Consider the following 22305-nt stretch of genomic DNA (forward strand, 5'->3'; position numbering starts at 1 on the left):
AGATCATTTTCTTAAAGTCTTTGGCTGGTATATCCAAAGTCTCATCTTCTTCATTGGTGATTTCAGGATTTTTACCTTGTTCCTTTGAATAAACCATCATTTCCTATTCCTTTGTTTGTTTTGTAGCTTTTTGTTGTACACTGTACATTTTAATATTTTAAACTGTTAACTTTCGGATTTAGTCCTTGATTTGTTTGTTCCTTAAGTTTGTATCCAGCTAGTGATATGACAGAGCCTTCCTTTTGTGCCAGGAGCTAACAAAAACAAACCAATACAAAACACACAAACACAAAAGAAACAAAAAACAAACAAACCACTTTTCACAGTTTTTGCAAATTGGTTCTGCACTTACTGGTGCTTTCCTTCAGAGTTTAGCCCTCCAATAAAGACAAATAGCCCAAGGTGAAAATGAATTGCAGGATTCTCTTGTCTTTTCTGAACCTATGTCATGCCCTGGTTTTGTGCTTGTTCATGCCCTTAGAGATTCTCATTTACAGGAATTCAATTCCCCCTCCACATCCTATGAACTAGGCTTTCAGCCCTCCTGGATGCTTCGCTGTAAGACTTGAGGCAAGTAATCCTTTGCTCCAGGCTGATTCAACTTAATTATTTCTCGCTTGCTTTAGCTGTCTGCAAGCTGCTTTTCTGCATTCAGGGCAATTCTGGGAGGCAAGCCGGAGACAAATTTCCTGGTTGTCTTTCCTTCAGGCTTCCACCCAATAGATTAGCATTGACATATAGACAGGCCAGTATGTGCATAAAGGTTACTCTGCTTCCTCTGTAACTGGGTCCAGGGTCCTACAATGGGAGCAAAGGCTGGCTCCACACCACACCAATGAAGGGGTGGGGGAGCATCTAGTAAGGGTGTTATGAGCTTTTCCTATCATTTTAAAAGCCGTGTTTCTTGGTTCAGCACTCATCCAGTTATTGCAACCCTTTAAATCTTTTTGGGAATTGTGAGGAAGATGGCTCTGCCAGTTTTTGTTAGTTGTTGAAAGATTCTGTGGGGCAAATGGCACCCTGGAGCATCTTTGCCAACATCTTGGTTGAGAGGAAGACAAAGTTCCATCACTTTTGCCTATTCTGTTCATTAGAATCAAGTTACTAGGTCCAGTTCACACTTAAACTAATATTTTCTGAGTATTATTAAAGAAAATAAAATGGTCACCTCGTTGTGCATTGTCAGAAGGCACCCCTTTCTAAGAAAGGACTCTTCAGAAGACAAAAACAATTGACCTGCAGGGACTTTCTGAGAAAATGTAACAATGGAACATACCTTGCAAATCTCTACAGAACTGCCGATAAGCAGCACGTGGTGATAAACTCATGTTGGTCTAGGAGAAATGGCCTATCAGATTGGACATACCATACTAATCATTGTGTATCTGCTCCCCGCACTCTAAAACCTCTCTCTCATGTAAAATAGAAACTTAGTGTAATCAGTCAAAGCACAACTATGTTTGATTCCATGTTTGTCCTATATAAGCAACCCCTTTTCACTTCCATCGTGGAGCTTCTTTTTACTTTCTGAATGGCAAGCTGCCTGATTCATGATTTTCTCAATAAAGCTGTGATATTCTAAACTGCATGAAGAGTTTTTCTTTTAACAGTACTTACTACATGTCAGATCTATATATTCTGCTTCCTTCTGGTCTAAGCCCCAGGCCTGTCATCCAAGTCCCTTTCTCAGCATTTCGGTGCTCCCCTGGGGATTAAGAGTGCTTGATTCTTCCCTTTTCCTACACTGTCCACCTAAGGCTGACATGTTCACCTAAGTAAATGAGATAGAGCCACACAATTACTCTGACCCCCTCCTGGGTACACAGCATGTCTGAGAAGTTTGCAGTTTCCCCTGAACTCTTCCATGGAAACAGACTGTTAGAGGCTCGCAATAATTAACAAGCCATAGCTCAGTTTCCCATGATATGCACTGGGGAAAGGCTAACCCCATCCCCCATAAGCCTATGTGTCCAAGGGCATGGCACTTCCCCACAGGTTAAACAAAGAAACCACATAGACAGGAGTAAAAGGAAATGGAAACCTTCCCTACCTGCATATCAGAGGGAAATAAAATCCCTACAGAACAAAGAAACATCTGCTCCTGCAGTATTCCTAGAAACCATAACTCCCTAACCCACTCTCTTCTAGTCACTGTCAGGGAGTTTTCACCTCTAGGGCTTCCTATTGGTCCCTGCCCCTCACTTGGAGCCTCAACCCCCTTCCACCAACCATCATTTCCCCGCCTAGGAAAGTTCTGTATAAATTCAAGTCCCCCCCTTCCAGGAGTGGGCTGAAGTCTGTTTTTCAGACCCCCTCCATTGGGAAAGCTTCCCAATAAATACATTTTCTGCCTGTAGTCAATCAGTCTCCGTGCCCAGTGAATGCTGTTTTTCACCAACAGAGACAAACAAGTTATCTTTGTTAACCTCCCACGCCTGCCAGGGGTTTCGGTCTGCAAACTGCAATCCCTTTCCTCTAGTTTCCCTAGAAACTAGCCTGGTTTAGGGAAAGGAACCATTCATCACCCTGAATCTTTTCCCACTGTATTGTTTATACTCTCTTGTCTTCCAGTTTCCTTGGATTTTGGTATTCAAAACCAAGTCCTCCCAATAAAAATACAAACCAAACAAAACTTTTCACTTAAGCAGCAGCTCATACAAAAGTGCTTTGCCTTTCACCCCAACTATGAAATTTAAAAAAATTCAACACCTCACTTAACTTCTTTGAGATTCTAGCTGTCCTTCCCTGAGGTATTATGAAAGTGATTGCTGATATTTCAATGGCAGAAAGAAGGTACTGGAACAAGGAAGATGGGACCTCAGTTAATACCTCAAAATATGATCTACTCCAAATAAGCATTTCCCCAAATTATATTTACTTTATGGACATCATTTTAATAATTGGCCAATTGTCTAACCAACAAATATAATTTTTCATTCTATTTTGTATTGCTTGTGTTTATATTATAGATATTATGATTATCTTATGACATAATTTTCCCCCTGAGTTTATATTATATAACTTATAGTGTTAATAGTATGTAAACCTTTTGTTATATATCCCAAATTGCTTCCCCAATAGTTTTAGCTGTTTGATTCTAGAATGCAACTGTATTTGGATAAAGCACTGGTAAAGACTTCTGAGCCAACCTTGAAAAAGCTGTCTATACTAATTGTCACACTTACTCACCTCTTATTTATTCCTCAACTCATTGGTTCTCATTGCCTAAATCACTCCACTGAAACTGCTTCTGCCAAGAATCTCATGGCTAAATCTAAAATCTTCTCGTTTGACTGTTCAGCAGCAGTTCACAGTGTTGGATTCTCCCTCCTCCATGAAGCTTCTGTGCTCTCCTGGTTTTACTTCGAGTCTCCTTTGCAGGTCCATCCTCCTCTGTCTAGCCTGCCTATGTTTTCCAGGGATCTGTCCTAGGCCCAATGATCTTCTCACTCTAAAGACTCACCTTAGGCAACTGCACACATGCCACTTCTAAATGCTGACGTTTCCCAAACCTCCATCTCCATCTCCGCTCTCCCCAGAGCCTCCACATCCATCTGCTCCCTAGACAAGCCACTCTCCAGTATAAGTTCCCAACACATCTCAATATCACAATGTTGAAAACTAACTACCATGATCTTCCTTCACCCCATAAGTGCCCAGCATTCCCAATCTTGTTGAATGGCATCAACACATATCCAGATATTCAAGCTAGAAATCTGGGTATGCCTCCTCTTAACACCCAGATTCAATCAATCCCGTCTTGTTGATTCTAGCGCTAAATATCTCTCAGATCTGCCCCCATCTCAAGTTCTGTCCCTATGAGCCCAGGCCCTTATCAACCCGTGCCTGTATTCTGGTACAGCCACCTAACTTGGATCTCTGCTGCCTGTCTTGACTCCCTCCGCGCACATTCTTGATGCTGCAGGGAGAGTGAGTTTTCTGAAATGCAAATTTAATTACAACCTTTCCTCCCTCAAAACCTTGCATTAGCTCCCCACTGCCTCAGAACAATATTCCAAAGTTTTAGGGTTTCTTTGAGGGCCCTTAACGCTCCAGCCCACCTCCTGCCGCTCCAACTATCTCCCCACCCCATCTCTCCATCCAGTTAGGCTGGATTATTTTCAGTTTGGGGGCGAGTTCCAAGCTTTCTTCTCTCTAGGTAATCTGAATGGGGGGCAGGGGTTGCAGTCCTTCTCTTGTCTCCTTAACGCCTGACGCTTGCACCATGGCACTTTCACGATGTTGTTATTGCCAGCGTCAGTCTCTCCCATCACACAGGAAGTTCCTCCCGCGCAGGGACTGCGTTTCAGCCACTTTCTCAGCGTGAGCCCAGGCCGCAAAGCCACTTCAGTCGCCGGGGCTTCAGGGCGCCCTGGGGCCTGCGCGGGCCCCGGGCCTGGAGGACCTGGTGAGCACGCAGGGCTGGGGCGGGCGGCGCGCGGGCCCAGGAAGGGGCGGCCCCTCGGCGCTCGTGCTTTGCGCCCCCTTCCTTGCGCTTGCGCACAGGCGGCAACCGTTGCCGGGCGCCCAGGGCCCTGAGGTGGGTTTGCTGACACCCTCCGCTTTCGGCCCTGAGGTACCCGGCCTAGTGGCCCCAGGACGTTCCAGTCGCATGGCGGTGTGCTTCGGATGATGCCCATGAAGTCCTCAGCCCTTCTAGTTGTGCTGTTGCTATGGCCTTCGTCCGTGCTGGCAGATCTGAGTGATCCGAGTGAGTGACCGGTCCAAAGCGGTAGCGACCCAGGGGACACCCCGGGGGGAACATCCTTGACGACAGGGCCCACCCGAAGCCCGGTTCTTCCTTTACCCTCCGATTCCCTGGTCCTACTCTTCTCCCAAAGCCCACCGTCCAGGGGCCTGGCCTCGCAGCGCTGAGATGTCCCCTGTCCTGCTCCTGACTTTCTCCACCGCCAGCCCGCACGCTGCGCTGCGAACCAGGACGAGCAGTGATTGGGACAGTTGGTCGCAAACGTGACCAGTGACCCTTGTGCGCCTGTCTGGGCGGATTGGGCTCCCAAGTTGCAGTTTTCTCACCCCCTGTCTGAGAATTTCCTTGATGTCAACCTCTTCCTCTTTCCCCAGAGATGCGCTGCCGGGTGGTAGCGCAGGGGTGGGCAGACCACGGCCAGCGGGCTGAATCTGCCTGCTTTTGAACGGCTGGCCAGCTAAGAACGGTTTTTACATTTTAAAACGTAAATGTTAAGTATCATATTTCGTGACGTGAAAAAGTGTGAAATTCAAATTTCTTCGTTCATAAATAAAGTTGTTAGAACACAGCCACTCTCATTCCTTTACATAGGCCATGGCTGCTTCCCAGCGCTCAAACAGCAGTTTAGTTGCCACAGCGACAGTATGGCCTGCAAAGGCTAAAATATTTGCTATCTGGCCCTTTACAGGAAAAGTTTGATCTGTGTAGTAAAACTTGGAAAGCATGTGGACTCTGGGGAGCTGTCCAGGACATTCATGTAACCCTTTGTGCATGTTCACAGAGTAGCCTCCAGATGCAAAGGATTCAAGGCCTCATTTAGGCAGAATTACAAATTACTACTTGCCAAGGAGCTCTTTGGTGCCTTCCCAATAAGAGAAAAATAATGTCAATTTGGGGGCAATAAGAGTATTCAAGTCTAAATATCTGGGACTCCAAATATAACTATGTGACTTGTCCTCTGGTCTGACCCCAATTCAGTGTAATAATTAGTGATGCAGTTTGTTCGAACCAAATAAAAAAAAATTTAACGGGTAGGTGTGAGAAAAAGTACTACAGTGCAGGCTAATCATGCAAAACTATTTTTCAGAATTGTTAAAAGGTTCTTAGTTAAAAATTAGATATAAAAAATGAAAATACACCACCACCTAAATTACGAATAATAGTAGGAAAAGTTCTGGATAATTGAGGTTAGCCCTTTAAATAAAGCACTTATTTTTTAGCTGATTTTTAATAAATAACCTGGTAAAATTTTTCTTCCTTGCCATAAGGAAACAACATACTGATTTCTTGATTCCCGAAGGTCATTTTTGCTAACACAAATTATTACAACTTCTTTGGTAATTGTAGATCAGTAGGTCTCATGTATATGAGATTTTAGTTGAGGTGATATTAATATTGTCACACTCGGTATGATGGGCAGCAGCCTCTAAATCACTCTAAACTCCTGTCTCCTGCATCTTGCCTAACTCTATAATTTCATGGCCTATTCTTTTTTTCTGCCTCTTGCTCCATAAACTTCCCTATGCTTGTAGGAAATGAGAAGATACTTCTCAGAAAAATGAATACTTTCTTGGTTGAAGATACAGGTCCTAGATCCAGAAGATATCTTGGAAAATGTAATTTACCTCTTTTTTTTCAAAAAGGTGGATTAAGGGATCCTACATTCTCTGTCTCTCATTCTTTTTCTCTAAATTTAACTTTATTTACTTTCTTTTTTAAAAAATAGATATGCCAAAAGAAACAGGTTTATTATTGTGTTTGATTTAAATCAGTTATGTATTCTTTATTTTATATGGCCACTATTCCAACAATTGTTATTGAGAGAGTTAAAATAAAAATGTTCTCTCATAACAAAGATGAGTCATTTAGGATTTTACAATGGAAAGTACAGCTTTGACAAATTTTTTCTAGACTACTAAGACAGTTTTGAGGTTATCTTATATAGAATCACAGGCATTGTATTAAGTAACTGTACTTGTGAAAAACTCTCAGTACTTTGGTAACTGCCTATATCTTTCCAACAAGCCCAACCCAAGTTTACTAGTACTGGTTTAATTCAGTTTGACATGAATAAGACTTGGGGTATGGAAGTTTGCTCTCTACTACCTACACACCTATCCCGATGGTGTTGGATATACTCTTTACTATATACTTAAATTTTATATACATTAATTAATTTCCTTGTATCTGATTTTTCCATAGTTTTAGATAAATTATTTTCCATTTCTTAAAAGGATGCCTATTTAATATATTTGCACTGTACAAATTGCCTTACATTAAAAAAGTATAACTTCTAAAGTAATATAACCATAATATTATATATTTAAATCATGTTAACTAATACTAAAATAAATCGTATAATTTGCCATTTATAATTTTAAGTCACTAAATACTCATAGGACTGAAACTATAAACAAAAGAGTATGAAATACTAGTTTTTGTGTTTTTATTGTAATCTGATAAATGTATGTATTTTTTCAGTTCATCTACTTGGATAGATTAGCAGAAACAGGGTTAATGGTATAGGATCTTTTTTGGCGAGGCTGGCAATACATCTTAACTTGCCTCTTTAGATTGGTGAAATAATGGTTCAATATGTAAATCTTTGTCATCTCTCTTTGTCCATAGGAAGACCTTTGTCCACATAGGGCAACAGCAGTGGTAAGGCAGCAACAATTGTGCAAACCAATTGGCAAATAAATTAAAAGGAAAAGCAGAGTTCTTTTATTTAGGTATATTTTAAAGCTAAAATTCATTTGGTTTTGGTGCTATAAATTCACTTTGTAGTGCTTTAAGTCCCAATGCTTTGGCATTTGGGAGGATCTCTCAAACCTGAGAATGGAATATCATGACAATTTCATTAATGTTTGAGATAATGAACATATTATCTAATATGTGAACGTCCAGAGGGTGGCCTCTGGGGGAGTAGCAAGGAGTCTCATTAGCCTATCCATTAATGTTCTGTCCGGAAAGGTCCTGTCTTTCTTTTGACAATGTTAGTCCTTAACTGGATATACTTCAAATTTTTGATGATTTATATAAGGTTACATTTATTTATTTAAAAGATTTATTTATTTATTTCTCTTATTTCTCTCCCCTTCCCCTTCCCCCCCGTTGTCTGTTCTCTGTGTCCATTTGCTGCATCTTCTTTGTCCGCCTCTGTTGTCAGCGGCACGGGAATCTGTGTTCCTTTTTGTTGCGTCATCTGGTTGTGTCAGCTCTCCCTGTGTGCGGCGCCATTCCTGGGCAGGCTGCACTTTCTTTCGCGCTGGGCGGCTCTCCTTACGGGGCGCACTCCTTGCGTGTGGGGCTCCCCTACCCGGGGGACACCCCTGCGTGGCACGGCACTCCTTGCGCATATCAGCACTGCACGTGGGCCAGCTCCACACGGGTCAAGGAGGCCCGGGGTTTGAACTGTGGACCTCCCATGTGGTAGACGATGCCCAAACCACTGGGCCAAGTCCGCCGCCTAAGGTTAAATTTAAGCAACAGTTTTTCTTACCCTAATAAAATAAAGTATAATATTATTTAAACAAAAATATTCTTTTTTTTTTTTAGTGTCATTATACATTTTTGGATTTTTAAAAACACAACTTATTTTACTTCACTACAATTTTTTCCTGAGTCTCCAATATTCATTCCTTGGCCAGCTGGAACCACTGTGATAGGATCCCATACATTTAAAATGACTTGTTTTCTGACAATAACCAGTTATTCCAGGCCCACTTTGTATTTTCCCTGCTCTAAATGGAATTAGCCATCCTTCCAAGAAGACATAGTACATAACATGGTATTAGAGGTTAGTGTACCTGGGTACATATAAAATTTATGTCATAGAGTGATATTGCTATTTAGTCCATTTTAGTGAACAGAACTAGAAGAGATATATTTAAGATTCATGAGTTTATTCTGAGTTCGATTAAATTTTAGCATTGGTCTTAAGATAACTTCTTGATGTTTAGCTCTTTACATAACGGAATTTCTATTCCTTTTAAAATATGTAATTAATTGAGGCTGTTTCAGTTATCTCTTGGTGCATTTGTAAAAAAGCCTCAAATCCTGGTGGCATAAAACAATACTTTATTATTTCCCATGATTCTCTTGGTTGATTGGACTCAGATTGGCAGTTCTTCTGCTTTATGTGGTGTAGCTGAGGTCACTCATGTAACTGCATTCTACTGATTGCTCAACTTGGACCGAGAATAAATCCATCAATATGGGAAGGAACTACCCAAGAACATGAATACCATGAAGTAAAAAGTCATAAAGTTACATTTATTTAACTGGAAATCTTGATTAATATGAACGTCATTATTTGTTATTTTACCTGTCAGCAAAAATAAAAATTTGAATTAAAAGTAATATTAACAAGTTCTGGGGAAAGTACTGGATGAATAATTAATGATTCCTTTTGTGGTCATTCTTTGGGTATACTCCACTAATGAAGCACAGTTCTACCACTTTGATTTGAGTAGGAAATACTTTAATACAATTAAGTTCATTTTCATTTTGAAGGTGTTGGTGTTTTAACTGGCCGTTGTTAACATGGTGAAAACTTTGAGGTATTACTTGGTAGCAGCACTTAACTGCTAAAGGATAAGAGAAACCAATTTTACTTTACATGCATGGAAAATACAAGCAATGTGTTGTCCAAAGTCATGGACAGGTTTCATTCAGCCAAACTCTGGTCCACCTATAAGTGATTTTATGCTTGGGTATATATTTAAGTTTTATATACATGAGCTCATTATGGGTAAAGCCATTCTGGTTTTCATTTTTGTGGTAATAAAAATCCCGATTATATATGAATCTTTAAACAAATGGGCATCAATAATTCTTGGTTGAATTTCGGGTGCAACCATCCATAATTCTTGACATATGAAGGTTATGGATCAAAGACAAAGTAACAATATGTGTTCTTTAAGCAAAAAGATCGGATTTATTCCATTAACTTTTTAAATCTTGGTCTGAAAGTTTTAAAAGTTATCCTTCCCTCTTTATTGAAACACCATTTTTTCTCCACATCACCTCCCCATTATATGCAACATTTTGCTACTACCCTTAACTTAAAAGGTATGTATTCTTGTAGCAAACTGCATGTTTAAATCATGATATATTTATCTTTGAAAGTATAATTTTTAAAGCATAAATTGTATTTTAGCACATAATCACAGAGCACCCATTTTATATTGAGACATACGGATTTTTTTTTAGAATTACATCTTGACTTTTGGTATATTTTGAGTGTATCTTTTTGTATAGCCCAGTTATTACATTAAATATACAAAACTTATCACAGTCTATTGCTAGAACCTTTTAACCAGGTTGAGGGAACTAGAAAACTTACCTCCCTGTTTGCCTTTTTACTCTCCCCAAATTATCATATAACTGTTTTAAATATTTCTTTTACATACACTGAGAAACACATCAGAAAATATAATTTTTTGTTTTCAACTGTCAAACATAGTGTGGCCATTTGGTATTGTTTATGAATTCCAAAAATAGATACTGGATTGTGTTTGTAAACTGGTCTGTTCCTCTGGGTGTATTAGATTGTATTAGACTCAGAGGTTTCACTTTTACTTTGTTAAATCAAGATTGGGGCTTTTATTTGACTATGTCATTAGGTAGACTCAGCTTGAGTCCTTGCTTACAGCTGTGGGCTATATAAATGCAAATTCAATCAAAGACAGGTTAGTAAATACACAGAGAAGGAGAACACAGAGTTTAGTTTTGGATGTTGGAGCCCTGAGGAGAGAACCAAACTGTTCACCTGATAGTTTGCAGCTGAAGAGACGAGAGCCCTGAACAGCTGAGAAAGCCTAGAAAGAAATGAGCCTGGGGAGAGGGACAAGCCTTATGCCAACCTACAGCTGAGACTGGAAGAAGCTGGGACCACAGAGCCTTAAGAGAATGGAGGAAGGCTGAACTCTCACAGACATTGTCCACCATCTTGCGTCAACATATGGCAACAGACTTTGAGAAAGTACCTCTTATGGTACCTTATGTTGGACTCTTTAGGACCTTGTGACTATAAGCTTCTACCCCAAATAAATACCCTTTATAAAAGCCATCAAGGCTCTGGTACTTTGCATCAGCACCCCTTTGGCTGAGTAATACAGAGTTTGGTACCAGTAGTGAGGTGGTGCTTTTGCAAATACCAAAATGCTGTAATGGTTTTATAAACGGGTAAGGATTAGTTTTGGAGGAATTGTGAGTGCTTGATGGAAAAGGCCTTGATTGCTTTGAAGAGACTATTGATAGCAGCATGGATGCTAAAGAGACTTTCTGTGAGGCCTTAGAAGTAAATGATGAAACTATTATTGGAAACTGGAGGAAAGGCGATCCATGTTTTAAAGTTGCAGAGAACTTAGCAAGATTAATTCCTGATATTTTATGGAAGACAGAATTTGAAAATGGCAAGCCTGGGCATTTAGCTGAAGAACTTTCCAAAGTAAACTCAGAGAATGCAGCTTGGCTTCTCCATGCAGCTTATAGTAAAATGCTAGATGAGAGAGATAAGCTGAGAACTGAATTGTTGGGTACAATAAAACCAGAAACTGATTCTAGAAATTCCAAGCCTCTGGAAATCAGGCCCCCAGACAGTAGGGACCCATTTGAGGAATTAACTGGATTTGGAACTTATAAATCAGGATTGAAAATGTAGTTATCTAGGAAAGACTTGTGGAAAGTCTTACTGTCTGATGGCTTGGACCTCTGCTTCTTGCATGCTAAACCAACAAGCTTTATTGAGAGAGCTGCATGAATGAAACCACTGTCATCCTGGACTAAAAGGGACATCAAAGGGAGAGATGGAAGGGGAAACAACTTTAAGAGGAAAACTATGGAAGCTGAGATCTGGAATTAAGACATCTCTTTGGGGAAACGGACTTTGGCCCAGTGGTTAGGGCATCCGTCTACCATCTGGGAGGTCCGCGGTTCAAACCCCAGGCCTCCTTGACCGGTGTGGAGCTGGCCATGTGCAGTGCTGATGCGCGCAAGGAGTGCCGTGCCACGCAAGGGTGTCCCCCGCGTGGGGGAGCCCCACGCGCAAGGAGTGCGCCCGTGAGGAAAGCCGCCCAGCGTGAAAAGAAAGTGCAGCCTGCCCAGGAATGGCGCCGCCCACACTTCCCGTGCCGCTGACAACAACAGAAGTGGACAAAGAAACAAGACGCAGCCAATAGACACCAAGAACAGGCAACCAGGGGAGGGGGGGAAATTAATTAAATAAATAAATCTTTAAAAAAAAAAAAAAAGACATCTCTTTGGGCAAAGAGAGGAACCCCACCCACATGTACAGAGAGGGTGAGTTTGCCCCAGCAGTTGAAGAGGGTGGATGTTCCAGCCCAATGTTCAGGGAGAGTTTTGCTTCCCCAGGCTACAAAGAGGGTGGAGCACATTCCCCAAGGCTTTGGAAGAGTAAGGGTGATACCCCATAGGTCTGAGAGGGGTGGGCCTGCCCTCCATAGATTAGGGAAGGCCAGGCTGCCAACTCACTGCTCTGAGAGGGCTGGGCCTATAGACCAGAAATTAGGGAGAATGTTGCCTCCCCCTCCCTGTACTAAGGGGTTTGATACTCTACCCCAAAGATTGGATGCAGTGTGGCTATCACCCCGTCACTCTTGGAGGGTGAGGTCTGGAACTCAGTCTTGGCAAGGATTTCATTGCATTTGTTATGTTTGTGGTTCGGTTAGCTTCTTTAATCTATAAATTCATGTATTTTGCCAAATTTGGGACATTTTCAGCCATTATTTCTTTGAATATTTTTTTAACCTCATCTTCTTTATTTTTTTAACCTCATCTTCTTTTGTTCTTTCCTACTAAGATTCTGATGAAACAAATGTTATACCTTTTGTCATAGTGCCACAGGTCCCTAAGGCACTATTCTTTTTTTTTTTTTTTTAAGTTCATTTTCATTTTCTCTACTTTTCAGATTGGGAATTTTATAATTCTTTCTTTCAATTCACTGACTCTTCTTCTCACCCTCATCCTCTTCTTTATTCTTTTTTTTAAAAAAATATTTTATTTTTTTATTTATTGCTCTCCCCTTCCCCCCCCCACCCCAATTGTTTGTTCTCTGTGTCTGTTTCCTGCGTCTTCTTCTTTATCCACTTCTGTTGTTGTCAGTGGCATGGGAATCTGTGTTTCCCTTTTGTTGTGTCATCTTGTTGTGTCAGCTCTCCATGTGTGTGGCACCATTCCTGGGCAGGCTGCACATTCTTTTCGTACTGGGCAGCTCTCCTTACAGGGTGCACTCCTTGTACATGAAGCTTCCCTATGCAGGGGACACCCCTGTGTGGCACGGCACTCCTTGCGTGCATCAGCACTGCGCATGGGCCAGCTCCACACGGGTCAAGGAGGCCCGGGATTTGAACCGTGGACCTCCGATGTGGTAGACAGACGCCCTAACCACTGGGCCAAGTCTGCCACCTATTCTTCTTTTTGATATAAACTTTTTATTTTGAAATACTTTCAAACTTACAGAACACTTAAAAAAATACCTGAGTAGATGTGGCTCAAGCAGTTGGGCACTTGCCTCCCACATAGGAGGCCCCAGGTTTGGTTCCTGGTACCTCCGAAAGAAGACGAGCAAGACAGCAAGCTGATGCAAAAGGCTGACATGGTGAGCTGATGCAACGAGGTGTTGCAAGAAGGAGACACAACAAGAGAACAACAAGTAGGGAGTGGATGTAGCTCAAGCGATTGGGCACCCACCTCCCACATGGGAGGTCCTGGGTTTGGTTTCTGGTGCCTCCTAAAGAAGATGAGCAAGACAATGAGCTGACACGAAGGGCTGGTACGAGATGACACAGCAAGGAGACACAATGAGAGAACAACAAGCAGGGACCAGATATGGCTCAAACAAATAGGTGCCTTCCTTTCACATAGAAGCTCCTGGGTTCAGTTCCCAGTGCCTCCTAAAAGAAGATGAGCAGGCAGTACAAACCCCATACAGAGAGTTCCAACATACTATTATTCCCCCAGAAATCCAGATTCACAAATTTTAACAATTTTGCCACATTTGCTGTACATTCTGTCAATCTATCAATCATCTATCCATCTTCTTGTCTATTTATCAATCTCTTTTCTCAACACTTGATTGTATGTTGTATACATCATGCTCCTTGAACACTTAATGCTACCATTTACCTTTCCTAGGAACACAGATATTATATCAATTTTAGGTGCAGTTATCAAGTTAATAAAATTTAACATTGGTACAAAGCTCATAATCCATATTCCAATTTTTTTAGTCCCAATAATATCCTTTTGAGCCTTTTCTCCTCCCTTGTTGTATCCAGTTCATGATCAAGTATTGCCTCAATTGTCATTATCTCTTTATTTGCTCTTTTTTTCCCCTTTTTTAAAAAAGGTTGGAACATATATACAACATAAACTTTCCCATCTAAACTACTCCCAAGGATACCGTTCATTGGGATTAATCACATTCACTATGTTGCGCACCCTTACCGTCTTTCATTATTAAAGTTTTCTCATTTCCCCAATCAGAAACTCCACACCCATTTTGCATTAACTCCACTTTGCCTCTGTTCCCCACTCCTGTACTCACTTTCTGTCTCTATGAGCTTGCATACTCCAATATTTTCTATGTAGTTACCATGGGCTTAACTTTAATATCTTAAATCTATAACAAATTTGTTTGCTTTGGTAGCAATTTAACTTCAATAGTATATACAAACTATGTTACTTTATGTAGTTCTTGTCACAAATTACACATTTATACACTGAGTCCACACTACTGATTTAGGAATTTGCCTTTTAGATCCTATAGTAAGTAAAAAGTGGACTTTAAAATAAAAAATAAAATAATACTAGCATTTATATTTGCCCCTCTTGTTACCCATATCAGAAATCTTTATTTCTTCCTATGAGTTTGATCTATTGTCTATTGTCCTTTCCTTTCAACCTTAGAACTCTAGCATCTCTTGTGAGGCAGATCTCAACTTCTTAGCTTTCATTTATCTTGGAATATCTTAATTTCTAAATGAAACACAGTTTTGCTGGGTATCGAATTCTTGGTTGGCAGCTTTTTGCTTTCAGCATTTTAAATATATCTTGCCACAGCCTTCTTACCTTTCCATGGTTTTCTATGAGAAATTGGCACTTAATCTTTTTTTTAAAAAGATTTATTTATTTTTATTTCTTTCTTTCTTCTTTCCCCCCCAACACCCCTCCCCAGTTGTCTGTTCTGTGCATCCATTTGCTTCATCTTCCTCTTTGTCCACTTCTGTTGCCGTCAGCGGCAAGGGAATCCGTGCTTCTTTTTGTTGCGTCATGTCATTGTGTCAGCTCTCCGCATGTGCTGCGCCATTCCTGGGCAGGCTGCACCTTCCTTTGTGCTGGGCGGCTCTCCCTATGGGTGTCCCCCATGCAGGGGACACCCCTGCGAGGCATGGCACTCCCTGCACGCATCAGCACCACACATGGGCCAGCTCCACACGGGTCAAGGAGGCCGGGGTTCGAACCGCTGACCTCCCATGTGGTAGACAGATGCCCTAACCACTGGACCAAGTCCACTTCCTGGCACTTAATCTTATTGAACCTTCCTAGTATGTGATGTGTTGCTTTTCAATTGTGGCTTTCAGAATTCTCTCTTTATCTTTGATTAAAAATATAATCAACAGTTTTATTATAATATGACACAGTGAAAGTTTATTTGGGCTTATCCTGTTTAGAGTTGATTGAATGTCTTGGATTTGTATATTCATTTCTTTCATTAAATTTAGGAAGCTTTCAGCGCTATTTCTTTGGTAAGCTTGATGGTTAACCACAAGTTCCAGGGGCTCTGCTCAATTTTCTTCATTATTTCAAGATGATTTCAATTGTCTTATCTTCAGATGCACTGATTCTTTCTTCTGCTAGATTCAATCTGCCCTTGAACCCCTATAGGGAATTTTAAATTTCTGTTAATGTGGTTTTCAGTTCTGTTTGATTCCTTTTCATAGTTTCTATCTTTCTATTGAAATTCTCTTTGTGTTCATCTATCATTTTCCTGATTTCTTTTAGTTCATTGTCCATGTTTCCTTTTAGCACTTGGAGCACATTTAGTATCACTTCCTTAAAGTGATTAATATGTCCCAGTGGTTTCTTCTACTTTTTTTAAAAAAAATTTTAATTATTTATTTTTCCCTGTCCCCGCCCCCACCCTGCTGTTTTTTTGCTGTCTGTGTCCATTCATTGTGTGATCTTCGATATCTTTTTCTCTTTTTTGTCTTTTCTTCTCTTCTTCTCTAAGATTCAGAGGGATTTGATCCTGGGAACCTCTGATGTGGAGAGAGGTTCCCTGTCAATTGTGCCATCTCAGTTCCTGGTCTCCGCTGCACTTTGCTTTGACTCTCCCCTTCATCTCTCTTTTGTTGTGTCATTATCTTGCTGTGTGACTCTTTGTGTGGCACTGGATCACCACATGGGCACTGGCTCACCATGCGGGCACTCACGTGTGCACTTGGCTCACCATACAGGCACTGGCTTACCGCATAGGCACACCTTCTCTTCTTTTTTTCACTAGGAGGTCCCAGGAATTGAACCTGGGTCCTCCCGTATCACTTGAGCCACATCTACTTCCCTTCTTCTACTTTTAATTTTCTCCATTGCCTGAGTCATTGCTTCCTGTTTCTCTGTATGCTTTGTAATCTTGATATTTTAATGATGTGTTGTTGCTGGAATTTAGACACCAAGGTTACTTAAACTTGTATCCAGCTTGTGTTATAGCAGAGATTTCCTTTATTGCCAAGAGCTAATGCCAAAAAAAAAAAAAAAAGAAAAAAACCTCAACACCTTTCCTAGACTTTGCAGAATGACATATGCAGTTATTCTTCTTCACGGCTTATCCATACAATGAGTTGAGGATAGCTTGTAGGGTCCTTCCTGATCCTTTCTGTATCTTGTCTTGGGCATCTGCATATGGCCCTAGGAATTCCCCTATTTATGCAGATTCTAATGTCCCCTCTTTCTTAGGAAGCAGTTTCATCATGGTCCCAGGCACTGTATGGTATGTCCTACAGTTAGCAATGTCTTCTTCCGGCAGCATGACTTGACTGCTCTCCCAGTGTATTGTAAGAGAGTTCCACGAGCTGCCTTCTATGTGCAGGGCAAGTTCTGGGACAGTGAATCCTTCAGGCCACCACCAGATAGATTGCATCAGACATACATGCTCCCAGTATGTGCATGGGGGTACTCTGCTGCCTCTGGAACCAGGACCACATCCACACTGGGAGTATGGGTCACATCTGTCAAGGTGCCACAAGATCTTACTGCTTTTAAGTACCTTTTTCTTGATTTGGTGCTTGCCTTGTTAAATGTAGTCCTTAAGTGCTGTCTCGAGTTTTGAGAAAGAAGTTTCTCCCAGTTCATGAGTTGTTCAAAGCTTCTATGGTTGGACAGAGGTCTGAGACATATTGTTCTGCCATCTTCTCAGTTCACTGATTCTTTCCTCTGCCCTTTTTAGTCTGCTGTTGAGTCCATCTATTGAGTTTTTCAGGCTAAAAATTTCAGTTGGGTTCTTTATATCTTCTATTTCTTTGTTGATACTATTTTTAAAAAATTTATTTCAAACAAATTTCTATACTTGCTTATTGACACACTTTAATGATTGCTGCTTTAAAATTCTTTTGATATGTATATCTCAGTGTGCATGTCTGTTGATCTTATTTTCTCATTCAAATTGATTTTTTTTTTCTGATGTGATACATGAATTTCAGTTGAAACCTGGACACCTTGGGTATTATGTTGTGAGTATGGATTTTATTTAAATCTTCATTATAGCAAGCCTCCTGTGATACCACCTGAGTGGGTGTAGAAGTGGGGTGTTGCCTTATTACTATAGGGTGGTGATAAAAGTTGTGACCACTTAGCCTTCTTTACTGAAATAGATGGTTTGTTACTTGGTAGCAGCACTTAACTTCTGCAGGATAAGCACAGAGGGGTTGGTGCACCTTATTACAGCCTGGTGAGGGTAGAGGTCTAGCTTCCCCATTCAGCTTTTGCTGATGGGGGTTCGGAATGGTCCTGCAGTTTCTTCTGCTGCTACTGGAGTGTTGTGGGTTTTGTCTAGAAGTTTTATATCTTTCTAGTCTGCCCCATCCTGATCCTTTGCCTACAGAGAGCAGGCTTTTCTTGAAGATTTTTTTGTCTGTGGCCATTCACATATCTCAGTTGTTGGCAATCCAGGATATATAAGGGAAAAGAAACCTCAGGAGACTCACTGCTGTGTCATTCCTCAGGTTCTGAGGTCATTAGGTGCCCTGACTTCTTCTGTCCACTTTTCAGCCTTCTTATGCTTGTTTAATGTATAATGTTCAGAGTTTTGAAATGTACTTATTAGGAGGAATAGGGAAAAATATGTCTTTCTACTTTCCAGAAGCAGAAGTCCAGATGCTTACTTGGAACCATTTTATTTGGGCCTTTTTTGGAAGAGACAATGTGTTTCACAAGTAAATGACTATACCTAAGTAGAGTATACCAGAGAATTAGGTGATGATCTGCTTGTTTTTTAAATTATGGTTAAAATTTGGTGCAATTAGGTTTACAATACATTGTCTGATTATTTTCCTCTTTGTGTGTAGAGTTATTGGAAAGAAAAATCTTAATTGCCTCCAAGGGAGATAACAGACATCTATCTAAATTTTTTTTAAATTTTTTTTTTAAATCTCTTTTTTTTATTGACTTTGTAATAATATTACATTAAAAATATATATATATGAGGTCCCATTGAACCCCACCACCCCCACCCCACCTCTCCCCCCCCCCAGCAACACTCCCTCCCATCATCATGACACATCCACTGCATTTGGCAAGTACATCTCTGGGCACCCCCGCACCCCATGGTCAACGGTCCACACCATGGCCCACACTCTCCCCCATTCCATCCAGTGGGCCCTGTGAGGATTTACAATGTCCGGTGATTGCCCCTGAAGCACCATCCAGGGCAGCTCCATGTCCCAAAGACGCCTCCACCTCTCATCTCTTCCTGCCTTTCCCCATACCCATCAGCCATCATGTCCACTTTTCTCAATCCAATGCCACCTTTTCTATGTGGACATTGGATTGGTTGTGTCCATTGCACCTCTATGTCAAGAGGAGGCTCAGATTCCACATGGATGCTGGATGCAATCCTCCCACTTTCAGTTGTAATCACTCTAGGCTCCATGGTGTGGTGGTTGTCCTTCTTCAACTCCATCTTAGCTGAGTGTGGTGAGCCCAATAAGTCAGATTGTAGGTGCTGGAGTCTGTTGAGGCTCAGGACCTGGCTATCACATTGTCAGTCCAGAGATTCAAATCCCCTAAATATATCTTAAACCCCGACACTAACTGCACCTCCAGCACATTAGCATGAAAGTCTTATGAAGAGAGATCCCATCTGAGTCCAGATTCATCACACATAAACACCAGTTCCAAAGAGGGGCCATCTGACCTGGTAGTTAACCCCATCGGCCATGACCATAACTCCCATGGGTCTCTTTAGCCCTCGAAGGAACCGATATCTGGGGGTTGTATCTGCTTTATCTGTCTCTCAGACTCTGCTCAGTTGTGCATAAGGGCAATCCTTCTGACAGCCTCCAGACTCTTTTGTAGAGACTCGCAGCCATATAAACTCATTTCTCCTTTCCATTTCCCCCTCACATTAGGTCAAGCAGCATTTTAAAGTCATGTTATTTTATGTAGACAGGGATATTCCGCTGATCCGCGTCGAACCTTCCGTATGAGGTCATTTTCCAGTTGCATCATCAGTTGGTAGTTGTCTATCTAAATTATTTTGATAGAATTTTATCTGAGTAGTGATTCATAAAACTTAAGTAATTTAGAAAGAGAAAATATAAATAAATTTTGATGGTTTGTCTAAAATTTTCCTTTAAGTTTTCATTTTTATAGCTAAATAGTGTACATTAATTTAGTAGTCACATTCTGTTTAAATCACAGTTTGATGCCATTTTTTTCTTTTAAAAGTCTTTAAATACATGATTATTAACTTAAAATTGTTTTAGTTTAGTGATACATAAATAAGAATGTCTGAAAGTTTAACCAAGTTAATGTCAAAATAAATACAATTCATTCCAAGAATTATTGGAGTTAAAACTAGTTTTAAAAAACTGTGCACAGAATATTTTTTTTTTTATTGACTTTGTAATAATATTACATTAAAAATATATATGTGAGGTCCCATTCAACCCCACCCCCCCACCCCCCTCTCCCCCCCCAACAACACTCGTTCCCATCATCATGACACATCCATTGGATTTGGTAAGTACATCTTTGGGCACCTCTGCACCTCATAGACAATGGTCCACATCATGGCCCATACTCTCCTCCATTCCATCCAGTGGGCCCTGTGAGGATCCACGATGTCCGGTGATCACCCCCGAGGCGCCATCCAGGGCAGCTCCACGTCCCAAATACGCCCCCACCTCTCATCTCTTCCTGCCCTTCCCCATACCCATCGTCCACCATGTCCACTTTTCCCAATCCAATGCCACCTCTTCTATGTGGACATTGGATTGGTTGTGTCCATTGCACCTCTATGTCAAGAGGAGGCTCAGATTCCACATGGATGCTGGCTGCCATCCTCCCATTTTCAGTTGTAATCACTCTAGGCTCCATGGTGTGGTGATTGTCCTTCTTCAACTCCATCTTAGCTGAGTGTGGTAAGTCCAATAAATCAGATTGTAGGTGCTGGAGTCTGTTGAGGCTCAGGACCTGGCTATCACATTATCAGTCCAGAGATTCAAATCCCCTAACTATATCTTAAACCCCAACGTTAACTGCACCTCCAGCAGATTAGTATGAAAGTCTTATGAAGGGAGATCCCATCTGAGTCCAGATTCATCACACATAAACACCATTTCCAGAGAGGGGCCATCTGCCCTGGTAGTAAACCCCATCGGCCATGACCATAACTCTCATGGGTCTCTTTAGCCTTCATAGGAACCAATATCTGGGGGTTGTATCTGTTTTATCTGTCTCTCTGACTCTGCTCAGTTGTGCATAAGGGCAATCCTTCTGACAGCCTCCAGACTCTTTTTTAGAGACTCGCAGCCATATAAACTCATTTCTCCTTTCCATTTCCCCCTCACATTAGGTCAAGCAGCATTTTAAAGTCATGTTATTTTATGTAGACAGGGATATTCCGCTGATCCGCGTCAAACCTTCCGTATGAGGTCATTTTCCAGTTGCATCATCAGTTGGTAGTTGTCTATCTAAATTATTTTGATAGAATTTTATCTGAGTAGTGATTCATAAAACTTAAGTAATTTAGAAAGAAAATATAAATAAATTTTGATGGTTTGTCTAAAATTTTCCTTTAAGTTTTCATTTTTATAGCTAAATAGTGTACATTAATTTAGTAGTCACATTCTGTTTAAATCACAGTTTGATGCCATTTTTTTCTTTTAAAAGTCTTTAAATACATGATTATTAACTTAAAATTGTTTTAGTTTAGTGATACATAAATAAGAATGTCTGAAAGTTTAACCAAGTTAATGTCAAAATAAATACAATTCATTCCAAGAATTATTGGAGTTAAAACTAGTTTTAAAAAACTGTGCACAGAATATTTTAATGAAACAATCTATTGGTGTTTATGATTTTACAATATTGTATAGGTTTTATAATAACTAATTTCTAAGATAATCAGGTACTTCGTTTCTAGCACATTTCAAGTGAATCTCATATTCACATTATATTTATATGTTTTTTCAATACAGTTCTTGAAAAGTTTAGCTGTATTATCTAAAGTACAAAAATCTAAATTTGGATAAGCCACATTTGCTTTTCCAATTTTTTTTCTGTGATGATTACATAATCACCATAGAAGCGAAATGGAAATAAAAAACTTTTTAAAAATAAGTTTTTAGGAAGCAGATGTCGCTCAATCCCTCAGGTACTCGCCTACAACATGGAAGGTCCTGGGTTCAGTTCTCGGTGCCTCCTAAAGAAGATAAGCAAGACAGCGAGCTGACTTGAGGGGCAGGCACAGCAAGCTGATACAACAAGATGACGATGCAATGAGGAAACAGTGAGAGACAAACAAAAATGGAGTGGAGGTGGCTCAAGTGATTGGGTGCCTCCTTCCCATATGGGAGGTCCTGGGAGGTCCTGGGTTCAGTTCCCAGTGCCTACTAAAAAAATGAAGATGAACAGACAGCAAACACAAAAACAACAAAAGGGGCCAGGGGAGATATAAATAAAGTAAATCTTTAAAAATAAATTTTTATAAAACCCTAAATTTTATCAGTAAATATTCTTCTGAAACTTTAAATTGCAGCATTAAATAAAGGGACTCTCCAAAGAAATTTAAAAATCACCCAGTTTTATTATAACCCTTCATTTTATTACCCTGTGAAGTAAAGATATTTTATATAAAATTTCCCAAATTTGTAATTATTTATCTTTTAAGAATAATATATTTATCACCATTCTTTTATAAAGAAGAGGTGAGAATGGTTTTGTTTTCCCTTTATTCACCTTAGAAACTATTAGTTCTTTGGCCAAGATTCAAGGTGACATGTTTTTTTCCTTTCTTAAACTTTAATCTTGGGGAAACTAGGTATGTTACTAAATAAGATCTTTAATATTAACAT

The 22305-nt window shown here is 40.5% G+C and overlaps 1 protein-coding gene across 1 annotated transcript in view; it reads left to right on the forward strand.

The window, feature by feature from the left end:
• The first annotated feature begins 4516 nt into the window (after positions 1 to 4516).
• SPESP1 (sperm equatorial segment protein 1) overlaps positions 4517 to 22305 on the forward strand; it is a 37057-nt gene continuing 19268 nt past the window's right edge. The window contains exon 1 of the mRNA XM_058288402.1: positions 4517 to 4711. Coding sequence (XP_058144385.1) covers positions 4630 to 4711 — 82 coding nt within the window. The 5' untranslated portion in view covers positions 4517 to 4629. The remainder of the gene's footprint in view (positions 4712 to 22305) is intronic.

The sequence above is a fragment of the Dasypus novemcinctus genome, chromosome 3 (genome assembly GCF_030445035.2).
Source record: "Dasypus novemcinctus isolate mDasNov1 chromosome 3, mDasNov1.1.hap2, whole genome shotgun sequence".
Taxonomy (NCBI): Eukaryota; Metazoa; Chordata; class Mammalia; order Cingulata; family Dasypodidae; genus Dasypus; species Dasypus novemcinctus.